Source organism: Micropterus dolomieu, linkage group LG18 (genome assembly GCF_021292245.1).
Source record: "Micropterus dolomieu isolate WLL.071019.BEF.003 ecotype Adirondacks linkage group LG18, ASM2129224v1, whole genome shotgun sequence".
NCBI classification, from domain to species: Eukaryota; Metazoa; Chordata; class Actinopteri; order Centrarchiformes; family Centrarchidae; genus Micropterus; species Micropterus dolomieu.
Window position 1 is genome coordinate 13214816 of NC_060167.1, and position 20476 is coordinate 13235291.

The following is a 20476-nucleotide window of genomic DNA, read 5'->3' on the forward strand; positions in this document are numbered from 1 at the left end:
TTTAACCAGAACAAAGAAATATGACCACATTACTCCTATTTTAGCTTCATTACACTGGCTCCCAGTATGTTTTAGAATTGACTTTAAAATTCTATTGATCACTTTTAAAGCTCTTCATGGCCTCTCGCCTTGTTATATTTCTGACCTTTTAGTCCCATACGCACCAGCACGTACCTTGAGATCCTCGGGCAGAGGTCTGTTGTCTGTTCCAGAGTCTCGACTGAAAACTAAAGGGGACAGAGCGTTTGCTGTCAGGGCCCCGAGGCTCTGGAACAGCCTGCCCGAGGAAATCAAGGCGGCTGAGTCAGTGAACTCTTTTAAGTCCCTTCTTAAAACATACTTTTATAGGAGAGCTTTTCCCGATCTTATTTGACTTTATTTTATCCCTTTTATTTTACTAATTTTATATAAAATTTTCATGCTCTTATCATTTTTTTTTTTGTATTATTCTTTACACTTGTTAAATCACTTTGTAACTTGTTTTTGAAAAGTGCTCTACAAATAAGGATTATTATTATTATCTTCCTCAATACTAATCAGCTGGCAGTGTGTAGCTATCCACTTCGCTATGGCAAATTGACAGCTTGAAATGAGGACACCAAAATAAGTAAAATTAAATATGCATGCCCAGTGTGACAAAAGTGTGACCAAGGACACTGGAATGCTCCATTATAGTTTTTTGAAGCTGACATAAATCTCTGATATTTCCTCCTCCACTGTATTTACCGATACTAATATTGTCTGATAGCAATTTGCATTCTTGTAAAAGATGCAGTTACAAAACTGTAAGGTTTTTAGACATGCTTATCTTAGATATATGTAAAGTGTCTTTGAGTACCTTGAAACACACTATGAATAAAAATCTATTATTTATTCATTATTAAGACTTTTTTGTTGAAGACCATGTTAATTGGACAGTTGTATTAGTGACAAAGAAATATCATTAGCACAATTAGCCAAATATCAATAGTTATGGATTAGCAATATTGTTGTTTGAAATTCATGCCAATAAAGCTGAATTGAATTGATTGTTTTGACTGGTAATGCCGTGTTCGTGTCATATCCAAGTTTTCGTAAAGCGAACCAAGACAGAACCAGGCAAAAATGTATGCCTCATACCAGCCTAAAAATTCAGTGTTTGATGTAATTAAACCAAATTTTATGGATATAGTGTTATATCGTGGAGGCACCGTATATTTAACCCTCATATGACCAACTCGGTAATCATATTATCTGTCTTGAGTTGTCAGATGATGTGAATAATGGCATTATATCAGCCATTACTGATACTCCAGAATGAAGAGAGAGAAGCCAAACCTTTGTGATGGATGTAAACACTTTCTCCAGCACTGCATTGGGCTGAGCTCTTCGTCCACCACCTAGATGAATGTTGAGACTCTGGGCACAAGGACTGGCAATAAGTCTGTGTCAGAGGTGAAAATGTAAGAGACGAGGGTCACAAAATGTTGTTAAAAACATTCACACTAGCCCTGAAAGGAAAACTTACAGGACCTGTTTGACCCAAATCCGTGATCAGATGGATAACCAGGGGTCCTTCACACATTTAAAATTGAGAAATGTTGTGTTAAATATCTGATATGTGAATATATGTTAAAGGAATAGCTCTCTTTTGACATTAGGTGGTATTCGATTCTCACCAGTAGTCATATAAAATTAGTTCATGGATATTAGCCCAGAGAACAGCGACTGGTCAACAAATCAAGCTTCTTTGTTGTACGCTTAAAAGGTAACCTGTGGCGTTTTAGAGTAGTGCTATGGAGCTGTTTTTCTATGGAGTGGGTCCCCATTTTGATTGTCTTGTGCTTGCAAGCAATGCAAGGACGCACATGCACAAAGATGACGTGATACACAATCCTGCCAATGGTATCACACTATTTCACCGACCCACAGATGACGGTAATGCACCAAATCATGCAGCAATGCGCCAGCAATGGCAGGAATGAAGAAGATTGCTTGCTAGTAGTAAGCTGTGTTCCAGACTACTTCGAATTGGAAAATTTCTGACCTCCAACTAGAAAAATACAATGAAACGCCACTCAAAGTTGGAGTTCTTATTTGTGAAATCGGGGCAAATCCATCTACCCCGACTTCTTGACGAGGCAGCTGTCTGATGTCACACAATGGCAGTGCCCATGGAAGAGCATATTGTTAATGGTAAACCGTTAACTTAAAAGGCAATGTAAAGTATATTTGCCTGTTTTTAATCAAAATATATACTATGATATAGTAAAACATTCTGCATGTAAATTGAGGTCAACATAATGTCACCAACGTTATTAGGTAGTTAGTTACGGTAAACAACCTCTTCTCTCCACAACAGTTATTCAGAAAAACGGACATTTGAAGATTACCAACTGATGTAACGTTAGCTGACAGCAATATAGTTAACAAGTAACATATTTATGTCACTAGTTTTTCCTCAGCCATTGAACACATGACTTTTTGTTTGAAGTTGGAAGTCGTAAATGTGTGCTGGGATATTTTACCACCGGTTCATATTAACTTTGATTGTATGTTTTGGTCATGATAATTTAATGCTTGCTAATTTCCAGAGTAAGGTATCAACAGAGGACTTACCTAGCAGTTAGCTACGAACAGTGTTGGGCACTAGTTGGGTTACTAGTAACGCGTTACTGTAATAATATTACTTTTCCCAGTAACTAAGTAGTGCAACTACTTTTCTAAAACAGTAATATTACTACTAGTTACTTAGTAACGCTGCATTACTCGTTACTGAACGCACCATCTTTGACATGAATCAACGACTGTGCTGCAGGTCAGCGGCACCGGACTTTGTTGTTCATGTCCGCTGATAGCAAAAAACTAAGGGAGGAATGGAGAACGAGGGAGGGAGGCCTTCTTTCCACAGCTGCAAGTAGCTACTGCCATTATTGTGTCACAGTCTGATGCAAAGAACATTCCCGTCTAGTGTAAACCAGCAAAAAGCTTTCAACGGCGAACATTTCTACATCTGATTTATTGAAGCATCTGCTGAAGCAGCAACGTGAAACTTACAGAAATAAACTGCCACTGATGCTTGGACTCGTCGGGAGAGAGCGGCTTTAACGTAGCGTTTTGTAACTACTGAATACTGCTCTTATACAGTAAATAGGGTACATGTGCAGTAAAACCGCTGTTTAAAAGTCGGGATTACTTCCAGCCGCTGGTGTTAAGAAACGTTAGGCCTAGGCTATATGCTTTGTGAAAACCACACTCCTTGCTGCTGTTATGAATATGATATTAGCTAGAAAGTCGGGAGAGACTGCTTTGTTTGGGGGGTGAAGGGGGTGGTAGTGAAAGCAGTGTTTCCCATGATTAGCCTATAATTTGGATAATTATCAACACTGACCGCCAGGTATTGATTTTCAATTTTTTCCTTTTCTTCACTAGGCATATTTAAAATCATATTTGAATGAGGAGCTGAATTGAGGAGCATATATTGGTGCACCACCTCCTCGCTTGCTCCCTCTTTCTTTCGTGAACACCGCTGCACAAACTTGCCCAAAGTTAGAATACCAGCCCCCCCCCAGCAGTCATTCTGTGGGAAACACTGGAAAGTAATATAGTGACATAGCCTAACTAGTAACGTAACTAGTTACTTTTATCACCCAGTAATAAGTAATAATATTACTTTAAGGAGTAATAAGTAACTAGTAATATATTACAATTTCTGAGTAACTTGCACAACACTGGCTACGAAGTACAAGTGAACACAAGAAAATACTTTTTCAGAGAGTTCATTCAAATTAATATGCCTAAACATGATGGTTAAAATTAAGAATTTACCAACCTTTCAAGATGACACCTAAAATGAAGGAAGGAAATGTAAGAATGCAGGTTTCATACATTTAAGGAAAATTGGCTTTGGAAGTAGGAAATGCAATTATCGTGTTTACTAGACCTCAAAAATACACAACACATTTTGGTGAGTAACACTGAATGTAAACATAATTTTTGTTTGTTTACAAAAACTCCACAGGAAACCTTGAAGTATCACTGAACAACAGAAACCACTACAGAGCTAGTGTTACTACCAGTCCAGTCAGTTAGTGTTTAAAGAGAACACAATACAGCTGGGCTGCAATAGAGTTTCACTAACTGACACAGCACACAAGTTATCAGGTCTCAGTTTGAGTTGGGGTCGTTTTGTTGCATGTATCTTCAGGCTCAGGCCAGGTATCAAACGTAATTAACAAGCACTTTCTCCCAGTCTTCTCTCTCTCTCTGTGTGCCAATAGTCTGAGTGTCTTTCACATGTAGACAAAGGGCGTGTTTAATATGTTGCGTTAGCTTGGCTGGCTAACAGCTAATTATGGATTAAGGGAAGCTTCTCTAAATCCCCAGTGACTCTGATGTCTTCTTCATTATAGGAACACGGCATAGTGTAGTTCTGTTCTGCATTATGACGAAAATGTCAAGTTCAGTTGGAAAATAAGTTAATCTATATATGCTGATCTGATTAAATTGGGAGCGATTAACAGCAGAAAAAAACAAAAAAAACAAACAAACTTTTTGGTGCTATATTGTAAGTAGTTGAAAATGTCTTATTGCATGTTGTATGGTGGCTGGAGATGTTTATGTTTAATGGTCCCGTGTGCTGCAGTTCTCTTTCTTCTGACCATTTGGAAGCCTGCTGGACATCTCTGAACACACCTCACTACCAGCATAGCTAAATACGTATGCATTAATATTACTACTGGTGAGTAACTCATACAATCTGAACAACTACAAGTGAACTCCTACTTTAAATACGGTTTTATTGTCAAGTAGAGGCTTAGTCAGTTATTTACAAGGTTGTGCGCCATCCATGTGGCTGAAAAAAATAAATAAAAAAAATGTACACAGAAACTCTTGCAGAAAAACCATTCCTGTGGTTTTAGCCTGTGAAACCTAGATCTGCGAACATGAACGTTTAAAATGAATAAAACCCTAACATTCTTTTGTTGGACAAATATTTGGAGTTGCTCCACTGAAACTGACTTCACAGCACAGACACTGTGGTACTATCTTAGTAACCACGGTGGTCTTGTCAACAGCTTCCTCCGTTTCCGGCTAGAAGGAGCCACAATAAAATAACTAGCTCCACAAGGTCTATCTCAGATTTGTTTCTGCAAGACAGATCAAGGTTTAGTTTGATGTTGATTTAGTGCTGGACATTCAAATCCAGTCTTTTCTGTGTCACATATTTAAACATTTACACCAAGACAAGCATCCAATAATCCTGTGCAGCAAACAACAACAGTGATGTAGTTAAAGTGTATGAAAACAAGCTGCAAAGTCCATTCCAGTGGTGTCTGTAAATCACCACAGTTCCCTTGAAGTCTGACAATATTCCAGAAATTCTGTAATTCTGCTCCACTGACACATAATAATGCACAACTGCAGTTTGGGGTAAACTGTCGACCTTTCAGCTGGCTACACTCCTCAGTGTTTGGGAGGAATGCAAACAATGTTCATGCCACTGAATAAAGGGTAAGATAAGAGTAGTGAAGAAAAACACCCACCTACAATTTGAAATGTCACAGTATTACTTCATCATTTGATCACACCGCTGTCGGAATACAGAATCACAGCGGACCAAATTTTATGCCTCAACCTAAATGTTAATCCCAGTTGTGCTACTTAACTTGACTTTCTAAAGCTCTGGATTTGTAGGGGGTCTTCCCATCATATACACAAACAAACAAATAATGAGCAAGAAAAAGGTGAAACACAAACTACTACTTTCCTCAATGGTCTCTCCTAATAATATGTTGATTTCAATGATTTGTGAAATTGTGACTCCAGTCTACAGCATGAATGCAGCCATTAAGAAGCATTTATTAACTCCAAATTACGTTTGTGAATATTGCTGATAGCAGAGACGTGACTATTTTCCCCAGGTACGGATCATTTCCCATAAAAAAAAAAAAATAATAAAATAAAGGACCACTGAAAAAGAATTAGTTGACAGTTTATAGGGTTTACAAATAGCAGCAATAGGAAACGTGCCAAATGTATACTTCTAGACCCAGACATCACATGCACCAATGTTTACAAACCTGATCAGCCGGTGTCAAATTTTGTGGTACTCTGTTTTTAAAAATATTTTTAGGAATCATAATATTTTTTGTGACTTCTACAATTTGTCCCCACCCATTTGATTTTTGACAATCTTGAGTCCTTCTTAGTTCAATAAAGTCTGGCAGCTGTAATCCAGTGCATGGATACTCCCTACTTTATTCTTCACTTAACAGACTGAACGTGGCCTGAACATAAGATTTGCACGCAAATACCTTTCTGTAGGATCAGTCTGAGACATAAACCAGAAGATAACAGAGAGAAACGAAACAAGAGATGTAATGACTGTAAATGTCTCTACATAAAGTGCTCACATGCTGGTGTTTAGGAGACTGTTGTTTGCTTTTTATACATTTACATTTAACATTGGCAAGAGCAAATGCCCCACTGGTGCAGAACCACTTGCGGTGATGGCAGATAAAATGGCTGCATTTCAACATTTAAATCTCACCTGGTATAATCAGGCTGTGCAGGTATTGGCTCAGCAAAACTGGACCAGTACTAAACCGTAGCACAGTCCTCTAAATGATGAAAGCTCCATTGTCTAAGCGGTGTACAAGGAAAGGGTTCCTGGTGACGGGAATCTGACACTCCCTCCAAAATAGCCTATGTCATTGTGTTCCATTATGAGGAAAGTAAAAAAAAAAACAAAAAAAAACACAACAACCACCAATGCCTCATGTCTGAAATCTAGAATGACAAGTATGTAGATGAAAGTGGAATGTGCAAACTAGCAACTGTACTTCCTTACATGTAAAGTTGAAAGTATACGAGTCATTTCAAACCTACATGTGATTGTACTATCTAAAACAGGTAATTCAAGCAATATTTTTAATCTGATCTTAAAGGACACTTTCACTTCACATATTGAACGCATGTCATGACATGGAAAGTTAACTGGCCCAAAACCGTGGTGTACTGACGACTCTGTGGTACTGAGGCATAAATGAAGTCAGACTGGATTAATCAGTTTCATTTGGCATGATGTTGTTAAACACTGCTAAAGTTAACCCACAAAACAATCCGCCATTCTCTGTCTGAGTGCACCTTGACACTCTTAATGAGCAAAGCCAAAGTGCATCAGCTGCACTGTGATCAAAGCACAAAGAAGGCACAGCTCTGAATGTGATGCAGCTTGTTTGTCTCCCTGAACAGACTCATTGGTTAGGCTAGTGTCTGCACTGCCTATCTTACAATCTCTCTATTAAACTATTACCAAGTCACATGGGTAAACTGAAAGATGATCTGATGTGGCACAGATACATGCAACAGTCTGGGTCCTCTTGTGAGCACAGGCCTTTCACATTTAGGATAAATCGACAGAAATAACCCACACAAGCCCAAGGCTGTACTTCTCATCAGCGGCCAGTAGCAACAGGAGGGAAAACAGCGAGAGACGCAAGCTAATCTATTTATTTAAAACTTCAAAAAACATCCCTGCTCCTCCTCAGAACCTGACCACTCCAACATACACAAAGCCTGTTACCAAGAAACAGGCTCAGCGTGGTCTATGTACACGGACCCTAGTGGGTCTGACAGCTGTGAAGGGAAGAGCCACAAGCTATACACAACCTTGACACTGGGAAAACCCACTCCCAGGACCTAGCCTGAGGCACAGGCATGGCTGTATTCATAGCACAGTACTGGATGCAGGTTTGGCCTTGATTTGACTTGTGACATTGAAGCATGTTTCAAAACAGAAATGACAGTTCTGCGGAGCACACATGACTTTGAGAGGAGATAATGCCAGATTATTTGGGCAATAATCTGAACAGTAAATGAGGATGTTTAATGCATCACATCAACATTTGCTCGTTATCTACCCTGACTTTCTTCAGGGTTCTGACAAGAGACAATACCCGGCAGTCAGTTTATGAGAAAACACAGCACAACAGATTACATGGCAAGTCTGGCTGCTCATAATCTCATACATATCTCAGTATGTAGTCTTAACACTGCTTAACCCATGACTTGGCTTAGAAGGGCCTAGGCTTACACACACACACACACAAAAACAGCCTGACTACACCCATCTAGGTACTGCCAACAGCACAGCGGAGATTACGATCAAACAAGAAGAAACTGGTCTAGAAGAGGAAGGGCTGGTGGGACCGAGGACCACAATCACATCAGACAGAAACAGGAAGTGCCTGCAGGTAGAAGAGGAATCCAGTAGATACGCTTGATGAATGCGTGTAAAAATGATGCCCTTCGAGGACAAAGGCAAATATGATTGGAGACACAGCGGCAGAGGCTGGGGAAATGTAAGACGTTGATAAGTTGAATTAAGAAAAAAACTAACGTGTCACTCTTGTCTCCACCGTTACAGACTGACAGAACTGCATTCTCTCATCTTTAGGGCTTTGTTATTACCTACTGCAGTTGTCCAAGATAAATCTGTGAGACACAGATTGAGCAAGATACACAAACAGGTTCTGTGAGCATAACTAAAACTAGAAAAGTAGTTAAAATAGTTGAAAACAGCTAAAGTTGTGGTTGAAGTGACAGTCGAAATACAAACAGTGTTAAAATGGTGAAGTGCTGCAAGCATAAAATCCTCACATTTGAGAAGCTGGAACCTGGGAATTGGATTGACATTTTTGCTTGAAAATGACTGAAATAAATAAATAGATTATAAAAATAGTTACCGATTCATTTTCTGGCAATCGACTAATCATCACAGCTCTAGCTGGAAGTGTGAAAGCGCAAGCTTTGAAAGGAGAAAAGTCATTTGAAGAGGGAGAGATGGATGCAGATGAAATGTCAGTTGACATGTAAACACTGAAAGAGGCTGATTTGTCATTTGAGGAGTAAGACATTAAAGCAGTTAAAGAGTAAAAGACAACAGAAGCTGAAAAGTCAGTTGACATGTAAGTGGTTTAAAGTAGTTGAAATTTCAGTTGAAGTGGAAGCACCGAAGACAGTTCAAGTGTGTGCACTGTAAGCACTTGAAATTTCATTTGGCAAAATAGTTTAACAGCTTAAAGTTCTGTTATGTGTGCAGCTGAAGGCGGTCAAAACATAATTTCTCAGAAACTAGGTTGAAATAATTCAAAGCGTTGGCCATAATGTAACCTATAGGATTGTTACATTATCGTCATATATAGTCCTGTGTTTATATGTTAAGTAACATTGAGGATATTGTTTAAAGAAAAAATTGAAATGTGGGAATAGAGAAAAACACATCCAGAATCAGCATCCCCTCCCACTTTGCAACTCTATGTAAAAACAAAAAAGAAAGCACAACTGGAATTAGGCCATGAATCAAAACGTGTTTAAGGCAGCGTGAAAGTACCCCCATCAAAAACCCACCTCATCACCATGCAACTATGTTGATGCCTGACCCTCTTATTGCAGGTGTGTGTGTGTGTTTTGTGTTTTATGAAGTGCACTGTGTGTGTGCCAAGCGGCACACCATGTGTTGAGGTCCTGCAGAAAGGAACTCAAGCGGTTGTGTGATGTTTTTTTCTCATAAATAAGTGAATGAGGCAGTCAGCCGGTCGATGTGTCGGGCGGCAACAGAATAAACGCTCTCTGATAACATCAGCCTCTCCCCGAGGCATAGCCTTGCATTAGAGAGAGGGACAGACCAACCGCTTTGGCTCCTGAGACAGGTGCTCGTCGCTGTGTGCATCTTATTGACCGCCTCTGCAAGACATCTCCAATATCTGATTGCTCCTTATTTAAAGCCATTTGTCCATGTCTAAGTGACCTGACCTGTCAGTTAAACACGCTGTGCTTGGTGCTTGACCTGCGGGTGTCAACTCTATAAATGATGCCTGGAGGGACAACAAGCTATCTCCTGCTATCTGCCCAATTCAGATTTAAATATTTAATATCACTCATGTAAATTACTCCTGCCCACAGTGTTAAGAAGCCTGTGTATCATATAACAGTAGAGGTGTAGTCAGACAACTATAAAAAGCTGGCTAATGGTGATTCCTGAGCTCTTTTATCATTATGTGGACCTTGATCAAATAACTTTATAGCCGTGCAGTCGGCTAACAAAAGAAACTGCAACCGTCTTATGTTATGCGTTATAATGAAACACAGACAGTATAGCTGCTTTTAGAGCAGAGGTATACCATGCCAAGATGAAATGGAAGTGTGTGCATTTATACTGTACTTGCAGAATGTCCAACCACAAATGAAAAGAATCAATAAAATTAGGGGAGGGCAATATGGATAAGAAACTATTTGTATTGAGCGTGTATCTGATATAATGCACTTTCTTGGAAATTCTAGTAAATAATTTACAGATAAAAATAACCAGATGAGTAGTGAATGTCTGATGTCTGCTAATCCTGTGAATACCTGACAAATCAAAGTATGTCATTACATTGACACATAACTATCAGAGATATTACAAAAGCAACAATAGCTACCTCAGCACAACAAAAATATCCTTACTTTGGACACGTTTCTATCGTCTTGCGGTATATTATCATGTTGCCCAACACTAACTGAAATAGTACACATTTGTTTATTTGTTTTATCTTATCTTATACTGAGATATCCAACAACTATATCACATCTCCAATATTTCTCCATACAGCAAAGCCCTACACCTAACCTTGAACTGGCTTTAACAAAATGCTGTAGCATTTGTTTAAGCTTAAGAAAGAATGAAAAGCCCCACCTGAAATTTAAGTTTAGGGCCATGTGTATAGTCTGCCGTGATGTCCGTTTTACTGGATTCAATGCGCTCAAAAACTCGGCCAATATGTTTATATTGAAGCTGCAAAAACAGGATACCCATAACAGGTTTTTCAGGATTTATTAACGGGAAACAGATAAGGATTATAGATAGGCAAAACTTCTCTCAGTGCATCAATGGCTAAACACTTTGCTGAAACGTTGAACTATGGTGTGGACATAGGTGACGCCACTGTATCAGGTCAATCAGTAGGCTACACTATTTGTTGAGTGAGACTTCAAATAAGTGAAAATGGTTTTCTTGTCGTCAATGTTCACCGACAAGAGTCTTACTTTCTGCAAATAAAATAACACACCTGTCAGCAGAGCTTTTCCTTTAACGCCTGCCGATGTTAAGCTGGATCTCATCTTCAGCGCACTCCCATCACCCCTCGCCTTCCCAGACCAAAAGCCTAAATAAAAACACCAAAACTCTCAGAGGAGAGTCTGTTTTGCAGGAGAACTTTTGAATAATCACGGTTCACTGGTGGGGGAATTACATCTCCCCTACTTGTGACACGAGTCTGACCCACCTACAATTAGCCTACTCCTACCCTGAAATTGCTTAATGTGTAATTTCCTTTCTCAGTATTATAGTAGTAACCTTGGACTTATCTTTATTTGAGGAAGAGGGTGAGTAAAAAGATAACTCCACAACATCTCAGCCATGCAACAACAGCCAAATGAATGACAGAAACCTCATTGCTCTAGTTTGCCAAAGCAAAATGCCTTCAGGACATCTCAACTTAGTTGAGTAGAAAGGCATCCAAGTGTGTACCAAGCCAAGAGCTTTGTGTGTTTGCGTTGAATGCCATGCCATCACACTATTGTCGTTTCCTTTAGCAGCCTGAACAAAAGCACAACTTAACCTTTTTAGGACTGGATGGATACCTTGATCATATATGTGACAAGAAGATGTGGCAGTTTCACAGAAGCAGCAGGCTGGCAGGACAGTACTCCCTAGCACGCATGCATGCACGCATCTGTTAAGGGCTGCTAAAGACACATAAGCAGATTGGTTAACAGTTAGTGATTACCAAACTAGTGTGGAGTTACCCAAACATCAATGACATGATTTTCAGAAGGGGTGTACACGCAAAAACGTGTAACGTTAGTTAGTTGTAACGGTGTCGCATGCACACCTCTGTCTCTAAAAGCAGCGGAGAAGGGAAATAAAAATGAGACATTATTGTGTAAGCAGAAGTACTGCTAATGATGAAATGGTGTTTGACAAAAAAAAGATTGGGAATCCCAGAGTTAACACACAGTGCGAAGATACCGGTCCACCCACATCCAACAAACCCATCATTCCGTTTGTGAAAAAACAATCAAACATATCCTTTCAAAGAAAGTGAAGAGAACTGCCCATAACCTACAAGAAAACACCCGACACGAGTGGCAAGTACGAACCTTTCGAAGAGAATCCTTACGGCAAAAATCCCCAAAGCCAGCGGCAAGGCAGCAAACAAGTGTCCAGCTTTGGGGTACTCCACCCCGGGAGCTGGGTCTGCCAGATCCGCCCAGGTTACGTTGTGTGGCAGCCAAAACCTCTCATTCCAAAACCAGGCTGAAAGAGCAGCCATGTTTCAGAGTGTTTCTATCTCCGGACGGGTAGAAAAAAATTGTTTCTTATCCGAAAGAAAGGACCCGTCCCTGGGTCACTTTTCTGGTGACTTGCCACGCTCTTTACCGCACACTTAGTTTAACGGACCAGTGTTAAAAAAGACAATAGGAACTAGACTTCCGGCTTAGATTTTCAAAATAATACTCCCAACCACCAACGTTCGTTTTTGCTTGTTGTTTTAAACAACTTAATAGGCAATACTTTAGTATTTAAAAACTGTTCACTGTTTTGTTCAGTTAGGGTTTTTACAAGATTGGTTTCTTTACTTACTCTTGACTCCTGTCAGACTTCAGTTGTACAAAGGACTTATAACCAAATTTGCACTCCTTTGCTTGATGACTTGAGACTTGAAGACAAAAAGCTCAGGAGACTTGACCTCAGATTTATAATAAAAAAAAACAGGCTAAATGCTCAGCAGCTTTTTGAAACTGGACGTTCAATTAGCTGTTTCCATTCAACAAAAGGAATTATCTGTTGGTCATGCTAATTACCATCGACTTACTGACGGGCCTGAAAGACTCAATTTCTCTCGTTACATTCAATTTTACTTTTTACTTTTGAAAGTAACAGCCCAGTTTCCTGTATTTTATGGTTGTCAGCAGCGAGATTGACCAATCTTGGCTGCCGCCATGAGATGAGGAATTGAGGAAGTGAGGCGAGTCCCTCCTCCTTGCATGGCATGATCCATCCCTGCTGGGTTTTTTTTGTTAGAGCCAGACTGTAGTTAGATACTTTAATATTTGAGTTATCATGCTTTAGCATACCTTGAGAGATTTGACAGCTTAATCCAACTGGTTATCTGAACAGGTTATCTCAAAAGGAACCGTTATCAAAGGTCGATAAAGGTAACAGGAGTGATGGGCTTGTTGTTGATGTGATGGCACACCCATGTGGCCAATGGATGTACTACAACTACAAATAGTCCAATATTATGTAACATCTTGACCTATACAAGTAGGGTATTTTATTTCTGTAAGAGCTCAGACGTACATCGTGCCCCACTGAAAAAGTTAAAATATTATAACTATTAATTTAAAATATGCAAACTTTAAAATGGAGCTCGAAGTGACTGAAATATGACAGCAACATTATGATTTTTTAATGTCACCACAATGGTGTAGTATTTCGATAAAAGGCATCCTTACACCTGTGTTGTTAAGCAGGGATGAGGCAGCTGCAGTGCTGTCCGCCGTCTAATTATAGATGGATGTTTTGACCCTTTGGAGCGTGTTATTATTAGAAATCTCACAGGGCAGTTGACTCAATAACTATGCAAAATATTTCAGCAAGGGAATCAAATTTTAAACTAGTGGCAAATGTATGTAACTTCATGGTCGCCAAAATAATGGATGGATTTGTATATATATATATATATATGTATATGGATACTCAGAGAGGATTTTTGCTTGAGAATATTGGCAAGGCAGGGAATGTATAATACCACTTCACAGCCAGGGGAAATAGGCTACCCCCTTGCCTTCCATGGTGCCTTTGGCTGAAACTCTTATCCACTGTGACTTACAGTGACTGAGCATTGAGGGGATACATTGACATATGGTGACAGACAGATGGCTGTTAATGAACACATACTGGTTGCTTGCATTTTAACAGAATGCAGAAAAAGTTAGATTGGTTTGTAAATTACTCAACAGAATAAAAATGTTGTTAATCTAGTGGGTTGTTTTTTGGTACAAAGACATTTATAAAGTCACTGAATTAATTACATCACTATCAATAATCCATACTGAACAACACAGCCATCACCTATTAGGACTGAGGCAGGATGTGACCTTAAAGAAAGGTTGAAGTTGAAAGAAGAAAATGGTAAAGGTGAAGAGTTTAGAGTGGCAGCCTGACTAAGCTCAGGTCAGGTTACAGTGAGGCTGGAGGGTTTATGTGAGTATGTCCTGCAGGCAGATACAAGCAAGTTAAAAAGAAAACTTTAAACACAAACACAGGCACAAAGGCAACAAGTTCAATAATTTATTCCAAAATAAATCTTGTTAGGTAGTTGGCTGCATCTTAATAAGTCCAGAAGAAAAACAACACAGCAGGAGTGGTAACTAGTGTGTGTGTGTGCAGTGCTTTGTTTAACATTGGAAAACATACAGTGAAAAGACAAGGCACTTCTAAACAAGAAATGGTGTAACATTTCGTAACATTAAGGTCGGGGTTCGTGTGTTGTGTAAGGCAGAGTAATTCAAATTCTGAAACTTTTAAGACTTGGTAGATGTATGCATCAGTCTGTGACATGTGTGTGTCTAATCAGTAAAAACAAAAAGGAGTTATGCTTCTTTCCGTAATGGAATAGAAAGCTGGTCAACACCGCAGCTCCGGTAAAGAAGACAACTCCGCTCCATTTTTTCCCCCTTTTCTGTTTGAGATTCAAACATGAAAGTAGTCAAGATTAGGCACGGTCTTCACATAACCTTCCCCCCTTTATAATCACCTGGGTTGTACAGTAGTGTAAAAGCTCAACTTCCACCCATTCATCAGTCCATGCTCCTTCACATGTGTTCTGGGTGGTTCTGCAAACAGTTGATGAACTCTGTGACTGCGTGGCCGTTGAAGCAGATCTGGTAAACAGCAGTGAAAAGAGGAAACCTGGAGAGGCGAAAGAATGATGATGGAAATTATTAAAGGAATAGTTAAACATTTTGGGAAATAGGCTTATTCACTTTCTTGCTGAGAGTTAGATGAGAAGATTGGTACGTCTCCTATCCTTGTAGGCTATATGAAGCTACACCCAGCAGCTGTTTTGCGTAGCTTGATTTAGTATAAAGACAGCTAGCCTGGTTCTGTCTGAAGGTAACAAAACCTACTAGCATCTCTTAAGCCCGCTAATTTACATTAAAGCTTGTTTGTTTGTCTGGCCAAGACATAATCCAGCACATAATCCCTCATAAAACCACAATTTATTGCTATTTTACACTTTTATATGTTTTTTGTATGTATTAAACAAACAATATATAACATACTCCTTTGGAGGTTGCTAAACTTAGCTAACCAGCTGCTAGTTGTAGCATAATTTTTATTATACGTGATTTTTTCCCAGGATGGCAAAGGCATGACCCGCCCTACTCTGAGACAATTAATGTTTTGATCCTGTTTGAATTGTGGCCTGAATGATGTTTGTCAATTTAATTGTCAAGTTAGTTGTAAACTAGTAAAGTAAACATTTGTGTAAAAACAGCTCAATGAACTAAATCTCTCATCTCGCCCGAAATACGTCACCAACATGTTAACGCTGTAATGCTAGCTAATGTTCATTGCTTGGTTGCTACAAGCTAGGTAACTCAGCTATATGTCCCACGCACAAATGTATACACCTGATGTGTTTAAGCCAATGACTCCTAGTCTTTTCATCACATCATCTACACATGTTAATTCTTTGACGTTAGCTTCGTTAACATTGGCTTCCGTCATTGAGAGAAAAATGTATGACACTTTTGGGTTTGTGGGCTTTGTAATTCTGTATTTTCACAGTCTTAAATTTCCACAGTTTAATGACAAACTGTGACTTTCTTGCAGAATTATATTTTAAATTGAGAGACATCATATGTGTAATTCAGGGCACAATTCAGACAGGATCCAAACATTTGTTGTGTCTTGCCTTTGACTACAGTTCATATTATTTCTGAAATAAGGTCCCATGTTGGTCAACCGGAAGTGCAGGAACTTAGGCCCTCTATTCTTACCCTACCGTAGTCAATCTCACTCCTCTTGCCTAAATCTAACCAACTCAACCATCAAATGCAACTAGTATTAGCCAATCAGAGGCAGAGTAGGGAGGGTCATGACTTCACCATCTTAGGGTGATAAAAAATGGTTTATGGTAAATGCTCTGATCTGACTCAGACAGAAAGCCTAAATAGCACATTTCCCAAAATGTCAAATTATTCCTTTAAATACCATGTTAATTTTTGCATAACATAATGTGAACTCAAATATTATTTTCTGAAGATACCAGTTGAATCCTAATTCAAATGCACTTAGTTAAACTGACATGCATCAGTAATAGTAGAAATAATAAATAAGCCATCTTGTGATTAAGATCCTCTTCATCAAACTTACTTTTCCGCCATGTTTTTCTGTTTCAAGACTTGGTGGACCTCACTTGCAGTCGCTGGACCTTGAAGCTTCTGACCGTTCAGCAGCTCATTCTCTAACTGCTCAATGGTCTAAACAGAGGGATACGTTTGATGGTTGATCTTACATCACCATGGGTTTCATAAGAAGGGGAGTTATTACCAAAGAGAAATACAGAGGAAGACAAAAAACCTGTTCTCCGTACTTTGCCTGTTTTGGCGAAAGCTTCCCCGATCTTGCGGTTGCGTCCACCGTAGCAGGTTGTGATGAGGTCAGCGATGCCACAGCTCTCCAGGAAGGTGGCCGGGGAGACAGGGCAGTTTGTGCAGAAGACCCTGGCGAAGGCGATCATCTCCATCAGGCCGAGACGAATCACTGCTGCCTTGGTGTTGTCGCCAAATCCCAGGCCATCACAGAAACCTGCCCCAACAGCTACAATGTTCTGCAACAACGAGAAAGAGGAGATGCTGCTGTTAATGTATTGCACACTTTACATGTTAAGGTGTTTAGGCCTACTTATGCTTTTGATTAATCTAACTGTGGAAATGAGAAAACAATGCCCCAAAAATAAAATTTTCATATTTTTTCCTGGCTATCATACATTGATTGGTTAGATTTGTCTCTTTGGGTTACTGCTAATCATGCATAGCCTAACCACATCCTGTTAAATATTGTTTCCATATTAAACCCCCAAATGACCAAAAACACAATGAGATTATTAGTGATTAGTCTGTGAAATTTACAATTTAAGGTTTTTTGGGACCAATACTGCCCCTTGGAGACGAGCAGATGTATCTCTTTCATCATTTTGCAATAAACCATGTCATTTTAAAGTTTTCCCTGAAAAGGTTTTAAGATAACTCGCTTTCAAAAAGATGTCTGAATGACTACAGATGTTTTAGCAAAAGGTAAATTTGAAGAGATATATCAGTGGATGTCCTTCTAGTATTAAACTACAAAACATTATCTTGTAAATGGACTTCTTCTGGCCATGACAACATTCGATGCAGTGTGTAATAATGTGTTTTTAAAAGCCTAAGCACAGACACGACATTGACATTTCTGCGACAGTGGTCAGATGGATGTGAAAGTCGAGGAGTAAATTTGTTTGGACAAAAGCCGACCTTGAGCGCCCCGCAAATCTCCACAACATCAGACTCTTCCACCACAGACACACGGAAGTTGGTGGTCTGCATCAGCTCCTTCAGCATTGGCCCGTAAGCCTTGTCTTTGCACCCTGCGTCCAATAATAACACATTAAACTTTCATCATCAGTTTCCATAGCATATACTGTATAGAACAATAAATATGTTGACAAATAAGCCTATAATTCTGTTAAAACCTTTCAAATTTAAATTAAAATTTCAGGATGTTCTGTATTAAATACTGATTTCATAGAAACTGAGGAACAGAGCACCCCACACTCATTCTCTTTAATGTTTGATGATCTTTTTGACCAATAGCCTACAACCTGCTGTATGTTAATTAGGCTGTAGCTATATCAAAAATCACCCAGTAATGTCTTCCTCTAACTATAGGAGCCACTGAGTGCATCTAGTTTTGAAAAAAAATTAAATGATTTGTTTATATTTCAGCACATGAATGTGTCCTGTAAACATTGCATTCGGATACAGTGCACCACTGTGCTTTACTCTCATAGCAAATCCTTGCTAAAAGACAAATGTCTTTGGGCCCATGACCGCTAACTCAAGAATGAAACTCAACACATGTCCTGCTCTCATCCTTAATACCGATGGTTGTTTCACAGAACTTCTCCTCAGCGACCTCATTGGCAATGTTTGCTCCCATGAGGACCGTCATGGCGATGCCCAGCTTCCCTCGAATGACCTCCGAGATCAGCTTCAGACCCTCTGGACCTGCATCAACGCCCTAGAGCACACAGATAACCAGGAAAATCAACAGAAATCACTGTGTATCATGAAAGATGCATTGTGAGACAGGTAACTTCCTGTTTTATTATTTCATTCCTTTATGAACACAAAATATGTTGATAAGAAAACTAGAATTACTGCCAACCAGTCAAATTGCAGTTTACATCCATGTCTGCCCAGACTCATATAATACTATGTACTGAATACTTCAAACGATTTAAATACTAGGTATAAAGGATATTTGGTTAAATGGAAGATAATGACGACACAATTGTATGATTCCAGTAATATAGCTACATTGTTGGACTGATTAGTGAAGGATTATCATAGATGTATTGGCTAAACAGGTACACATGCCTACCTGAATAGTGTGTAAACATGAATTCTTATACAGTATAGCGACACAAAATGTGGTGCTTTTGTTTTCTCCTGGCATTTTTAGATGCAAAGCTTCTCTATAAGCTGTAGGTGAAACTCACTCACTCACTCCTAGAAACACGATAAGCTAGGCGAGCTCTACTATGTTGTTTGCAGTCATGTGAGTCGCATAACGTTCGAAATTCAGAATGAGGCAGGAAGTGAAAGGCAGAATGGACGAGATGGAGGAAAGCCAGTGCTGTGCTAGTTATCGTTTACGCATTGTGTCGTCCCAGTCAAGGTGTGTGTGAAATCTGGAATTGCCCTTCTTAAATTAGGGCTACAAACCTCACAATGACCTTTGACTCAAAAGTGTCATCTATTCAGTGTCTGACCATTAGTAAGATACGGTCACAATCTCCCTTTCTGTTTCTGAATTATGGTGTTAAATAATGGCTGAAGTGAAATTCAAACCTGTGTGTCCAATGGCCAATAACGTGTTTTGTGACATCACAGTGACCTTGAACTTTGACCACCAGATTCTCATCAGTTCGTCCTTGAGTCCAAGTGGACGTTTGTGCCCAACTTGAAGAAAGGCATTCCTGAGATATCACGCTCACGAGAATGGGACGGATGGACAGACAACCTGAAAACATGATGCCTCCGGCCATGGCTGTCGCCATCGCAGAGGCATAAAAATGTTACCTTGATAAGAGACATTCCTACAGCGTCCTTCTTGATGTGGTCCTTAATGGTGTCGCATACTCTCACAATGAACTGATGAGGGACCACAAAGATCAGGATGTCAGCTCCTTTCACAGACTCAGCCAAGTCTGGAACAGCCAACTGATGACAAGAGAGGAAATCTGGTGAAACTTCAATCGTACGGAAACAAAAAATACAGTGTGTGACCACTACTAGTCAACAAGATCAGTTCTCATGCTCACCACATTGGGGGGCAGCTTGTGACCGGGCAGATATTTCACATTTTCATGGTCTGTGTTGATGATTTCTGTGAGTTTACGGCCGTTCACCATCTCTTCGAACACCCACATGTTCACTGTGGTCTCAAACTTGTCATACTTGGCTGCGTTGGCACCCACAATCTTGGCAATGGCAGAGCCCCTGAAGACATGGAGGCACACAATGGAAACATTGTAATATATCTGGTCTGGAGGTCATATTAATTCTCTGATGTTGCTCTAGCTTATACTGACTTTTTATGTATTTGTGTATTTTTACACAAGAAAATGTTCTTTTCATCAATTTTTACTGATATTAAGGATGCCCTGCCCTGATTTTATATATTTCATGGATAACTTCTTACAGTTTGTTATTGATTTAAAGACCAAGGGTCAAGGCTATCTGTTTCATCCCTGAGGGGAAAGTTATTGTACAGTAAGCAGTCATCACACCGCCATCAAGCAAGCAATTTATACATAGGCAATAAATAAATATGACATAAAGAAAATAAACTAAGGTCCAATGTTTACGCAGTAATGTATTGTATGATGATAAATGTCAAAATGACTTGTGACCTCTATTAGTCTTAGTCATAGAATTGTTGTGATGAAATGTTGAGTCACAGGAGTTGCACACTTTTTCAGATGCTTTTACTGACAAGAATAACACTACAGGTGAAAAAGAATAATAGAAGACCATTTTTTAGGCATGAGGAGAGTCTTATTTCAAGACGGGGTATTGATTATCCACATAACATAGGATAAGATGTATGAAA

At 39.4% G+C, this 20476-nt stretch overlaps 2 protein-coding genes across 5 annotated transcripts in view; both read right to left on the minus strand.

Moving 5' to 3' along the window:
• Nucleotides 1-12935, minus strand: part of cers5 (ceramide synthase 5) — a 27310-nt gene extending 14375 nt beyond the window's left edge. Inside the window, exons 1-4 of one of the 3 annotated variants that reach the window (XM_046028547.1) lie at nucleotides 12671-12935; nucleotides 12187-12343; nucleotides 11668-11769; nucleotides 1318-1423 (exon numbers count right to left, since the gene is read on the minus strand). In XM_046028547.1, the coding sequence (XP_045884503.1) occupies nucleotides 1318-1423; nucleotides 11668-11676 (115 nt within the window). In that variant the 5' untranslated portion in view covers nucleotides 11677-11769; nucleotides 12187-12343; nucleotides 12671-12935. Of the gene's footprint in view, nucleotides 1-1317; nucleotides 1424-11667; nucleotides 11773-12186; nucleotides 12520-12670 lie in introns of those variants that run through there. The other 2 variants (XM_046028546.1, XM_046028545.1) reach the window with 2 other exon arrangements.
• Nucleotides 12936-14369: 1434 nt separating this feature from the next.
• The window catches only part of LOC123956949 (glycerol-3-phosphate dehydrogenase [NAD(+)], cytoplasmic-like), an 8097-nt gene continuing 1990 nt past the window's right edge, over nucleotides 14370-20476 (minus strand). Inside the window, exons 3-9 of one of the 2 annotated variants that reach the window (XR_006821680.1) lie at nucleotides 19444-19584; nucleotides 18241-18379; nucleotides 17614-17726; nucleotides 16695-16931; nucleotides 16475-16581; nucleotides 14850-15004; nucleotides 14370-14774 (exon numbers count right to left, since the gene is read on the minus strand). Coding sequence is in view for 1 of the 2 variants with exons in the window: in XM_046029524.1 (XP_045885480.1) it covers nucleotides 14908-15004; nucleotides 16475-16581; nucleotides 16695-16931; nucleotides 17614-17726; nucleotides 18241-18379; nucleotides 19444-19584 (834 nt within the window). In the remaining variant the exon portion in view is untranslated. Of the gene's footprint in view, nucleotides 15005-16474; nucleotides 16582-16694; nucleotides 16932-17613; nucleotides 17727-18240; nucleotides 18380-19443; nucleotides 19585-20476 lie in introns of both variants that reach the window. The other variant, XM_046029524.1, reaches the window with a different exon arrangement.